At 65.8% G+C, this 3,818-nt stretch overlaps 1 protein-coding gene across 1 annotated transcript; it reads left to right on the top strand.

Annotated features, from left to right (window-relative positions):
- Window positions 1-63: 63 nt before the first annotated feature.
- PPP1R10 (protein phosphatase 1 regulatory subunit 10) lies at window positions 64-3,764 on the top strand. The gene is made up of 6 exons (XM_085322664.1): window positions 64-171; window positions 332-441; window positions 571-671; window positions 824-1,151; window positions 1,249-1,495; window positions 3,608-3,764. The coding sequence occupies exons 1-6, from the start codon at window positions 77-79 to the stop codon at window positions 3,762-3,764; spliced, it is 1,038 nt and encodes a 345-aa protein (XP_085178790.1). The 5' UTR covers window positions 64-76.
- Window positions 3,765-3,818: the final 54 nt, after the last annotated feature.

Raw genomic sequence — 3,818 nt, 5'->3', positions numbered from 1 at the left:
CGTTGTTTGTTTTTCCTTTTTTTCCCTCTTTTCTCACTGTTTTCCCCCCCCACCCCGTTTCGCTGCAGGCCTGGAGATGGAGACGCCCTCCCTGGCTCCCGTCAAGAAAATCAACTCTGCTTCGACCACCGACAAATACAGCCTGAAGCCGATGCCCATCAAGAGGCAAAAGTGAGCGCGGGGGCTCGGACTCGCTTCCCCCGCTGGGGATATGAGGGGTTTTTGGGGTGGGGGTGGGGGTGCACTCGGAATTGGGGTGGTTTCAGGGTTTTTTTTTCGCCCCTCGCTCCCGCCCTGACCCCTCTCCCCCGCCGCGTTTGGTTTCCCGCAGCGCTTCGGCCCTTTCCGGCGACAACCCGCCAGCGGAGAAGAAATACAAACCCCTCAACACCACTCCCAACGCCACCAAGGAGATCAAAGTGAAGATCATCCCCCCGCAGCGTGAGTCCGGCAGAAAAACGGGGGATTTTGGGGCAGGGGAAGGGGGGGAAAGGGAAGGGGGAAGCCGCCCCCCCCGGCAGCACCCGCTTCGCTCTGGGGGTGACGTCTCGCCCCCATCCTTGCCCGCAGCGATGGAGGGTCTGGGCTTCCTCGACGCCCTCAACTCCGCTCCCATCCCCGGCATCAAGATCAAGAAGAAGAAGAAAGTTTTGTCTCCTACGGCAGCTAAGGTATTAAAAAAAAACAATAATCTGCCCGGACGCCTGGGCCCCTTCTCCGGCCTCTCCCCGCCCCCCCTCTCTTAACGAAGCTTTTCTCACCCCCTCTCTTAACGAAGCTTTTCTCACCCCCTCTCTTAACGAAGCTTTTCTCGCTCCCCCAGCCCAGCCCCTTCGAGGGGAAACCAGCGCCCGAAGCCAGCGCGGCCAAACCCTCCTCGCCGGAGCCGGCCGCCGCCTCGGAGCCCATGGAGACGGACCGGCCCGGCACGCCGGTGGATGGAGGGGGGGGGGGGAAGGCGACGGGGTCGCTGAGCTCGGCCCTTCCCCGCGCAGCCTCGGCGGAGCCGGGCGCCGACGCCAAGGCGGCCGAGAGCCCCGCCGACGGGGCGCAGCTCACCAAGAAGGGCCGCAAGAGGAAGACGGTGAGCTGGCCCGAGGAGAACAGGCTGCGCGAGTACTTCTACTTCGAGCTGGACGAGACGGAGCGAGGTGAGCGCTCAGCCCCGCCGCGCGTGTCCCGTCCCCCTTCCCCGGCCTTCCTCYCCGCTGACGCCGCGCTCTTCCTCCTCCCTCCTCCTCCTCGCAGTCAACGTCAACAAGATCAAAGACTTCAGCGAAGCGGCCAAGCGGGAGATGCTGAAGGACCGGGAGGCTTTCGAGGAGGCCCGGCGCCTCAGCCACGACGCCATGGAGGAGAAGGTGCCCTGGGTCTACCCCAAGCTCCTCGACCTGCCCAGTCCCCTCGTGGTGCCGGGCAGCGGCAGCCGCGAGAAGTTCACGCAGGCCGAGCGCGAGAAGGGCATCCTGCAGGAGCTCTTCCTCTCCAAGGAGAGGTGGGTCGGGGGCTCCCTTCCGCCGCGGCCGTGGGGTGGCGTGGGGGGGAGGGATCCCCCGTTGGGAGGGGGCTGGGCGCCAGCCGGGTTTGGGGGGAAGGGAGGGCGGATTTCCCACCCCCCTGGGCCGCAGGAGCCGTCGGTGCTCCTCAGGAGCCAGACGGCCCCAGGAATCTCCTTCTTTTTTTGAGGGGGGCAGGAGATTCCTGGGCAGCCTCGGGGATCCCTTCTTCGTGGGAGCCCCTTTCGGAGGGGGCTCGGGGGTGGCTGCGTCATCGCCCCCCCTCCCCAGGGTCTGCATGGATCTGCTGGGTGGGGGGAGCGGGGGTGCTGGAGCCTCGATCCCCTGGGATCCGTGCGGATCCACCTGGCTGGGGCTGKGGGAGGCTGCTGGAGCCCCGATTCCCCGGGATCTATGCGGATCCACCTGGCCGGGGCTATAGGAGACTGCTGGAGCTCCTGGGATCCCCCCTGGATCCGCCCAGTAGGGAGCCTGCATGGGGCCTGCTGGAGCCTGGACTCCTTGGCATCCCCCCTGGATCAACCCAGCGGGGCCTGCACGGGGCCTGCTGGAGCCTGGATTCCCTGGGATCACCCTGGAACCACCCAGCAGGACCTGTGGGAGGCTGCTGGAGCCTGGATCCCCTGAGATCCGCCTGGATTCTCCCATCAGAGACTGGGCAGAGGCCCTGCATGGCTGTGGGAGGCTGCTGGAGCTGAGTTCCCCGGGGATTTATCCCTGAGTGCTGGGGATCCCTGTGGATCCCTGTGTCTAGGGCTTCATAGGAGCCACAGGATGCCTGTGGAGCCCAGATCCCCAGGGTCTCTGAGGCTCTGGAGCTTAGTTCCTCCAGGATCCCTGTGGATCTCTTGCCGGAGGCTGAGCAGAGGCTGTGCTGGGCCCATGGGATCTGTTACTTGTTGGGGAAGGGGGCACTGGATCCCTTGGGATCCCTGTGGATCCTTGTGCCTCCAGCTGGGCAAGCTCAAGGTGGGGGTGGAGGCCAAATCCTAGACATCCCTAAGGATCTGGGATCTGAGGAAGTTCCTGGAGGCTGGATCTGCTGTCGGGGGCAGGGCAGAGGCCRCGCATGGCGCATGGAGGCTGCTGTAAGCTGGGTTTATGGGGATCGGCTGTTGTGGGAGCTTGGATCCCTTGGGATCGCTGAGGAGCAGGAATGTGGGGGGAGATGGTCGGAGCTCAGATCCCCAGGGATCCCTGAGGATCCAGAGCCTGGAGAGGGTTGGCTGGATTCTGGGATGCCCCAGGATCCATGAGGATCCAGAGTCTGGGGGCAGGTTGCTGGGAGCCTGGATCCCGTTGAATCCGTGAGCGTCCAGAGCCCAGGGAGAGGTTAGTGGGGTCTGGATCCCCTGGGATCACTGTGTGTCGAGGAGTTGGGATATTGTTGGAGCCTGGATGTCCTGGCATCTCTGAGGAAGCAGTGTATGGAGGGGGGGAGGGTTCCTGGGGCCTGGATCCCCTGGGATCTGGGAGGRTTCCTGGGGCCCGGATCCCTGGGATCCCCAAGGACCTGGGAGGGTTCCTGGGGCCCAGATCCCTGAGGACCTGGGAGGGTTCCTGGGGCCTGGATCCCTGGGATCCCCGAGGATCTGGGAAGGTTCCTGGGGCCCGGATCCCTTAAGGATCTGGGAGGGTTCCTGGGGCCTGGATCCCCTGGCATCCCCTGAGGATCTGGGAGGGTTCCTGGGGCCTGGATCCCTTGAGGATCTGGGAGGGTTCCTGGGGCCTGGATCCCCTGGCATCCCCAAGGACCTGGAAGGGTTCCTGCAGCCCGGAACCCTGGGATCCCCTGAGGATCTGGGGAGGGTTCCTGGGGCCTGGATCCCCTGGCATCCCCTGAGGATCTAGGAGGGTTCCTGGGGCCTGGATCCCCTGGGATCCCTGAGGATCTGGGAGGGTTCCTGGGGCCTGGATCCCTGAGGATCCAGAGCCCAGTGGAAGCTGCCAGAGGCCCCATCCCTGCGGCTCCAGGCGCTGAAACTTCTCTGCCTCCAGCCGGGGCGGAGCGCGAGCTTCCCAGATCCCCCTTCCCCCCTCGGCTCCGGAGGGGATCCACTGGGGATCTGGCGCCTGACAGCCCCCCCCCCCGTCCCGGACAGCCCCCACGAGCCCGACCCGGAGTCGTACGAGCCGCTGCCGCCCAAGCTGATCCCGCTGGACGAGGTAGGTCCCTCTCCCCACCCCGCATCCCGGCGGATCCCGCCGGCTTTCCAGAGCGGGGGCGCGCGGGCGGGGACCCGGTAGGGCAGAGCAGGGCCGTCCCTCACCCCACCTTCCCCACCCCCAACCCCCCAATTC

The sequence above is a fragment of the Rhea americana genome, unplaced genomic scaffold (assembly GCF_003343005.1).
Source record: "Rhea americana isolate MKP2758 unplaced genomic scaffold, rheAme1 scaffold_792, whole genome shotgun sequence".
Lineage (NCBI taxonomy): Eukaryota > Metazoa > Chordata > Aves > Rheiformes > Rheidae > Rhea > Rhea americana.
This window is presented reverse-complemented; position numbering and strand designations above follow the sequence as displayed.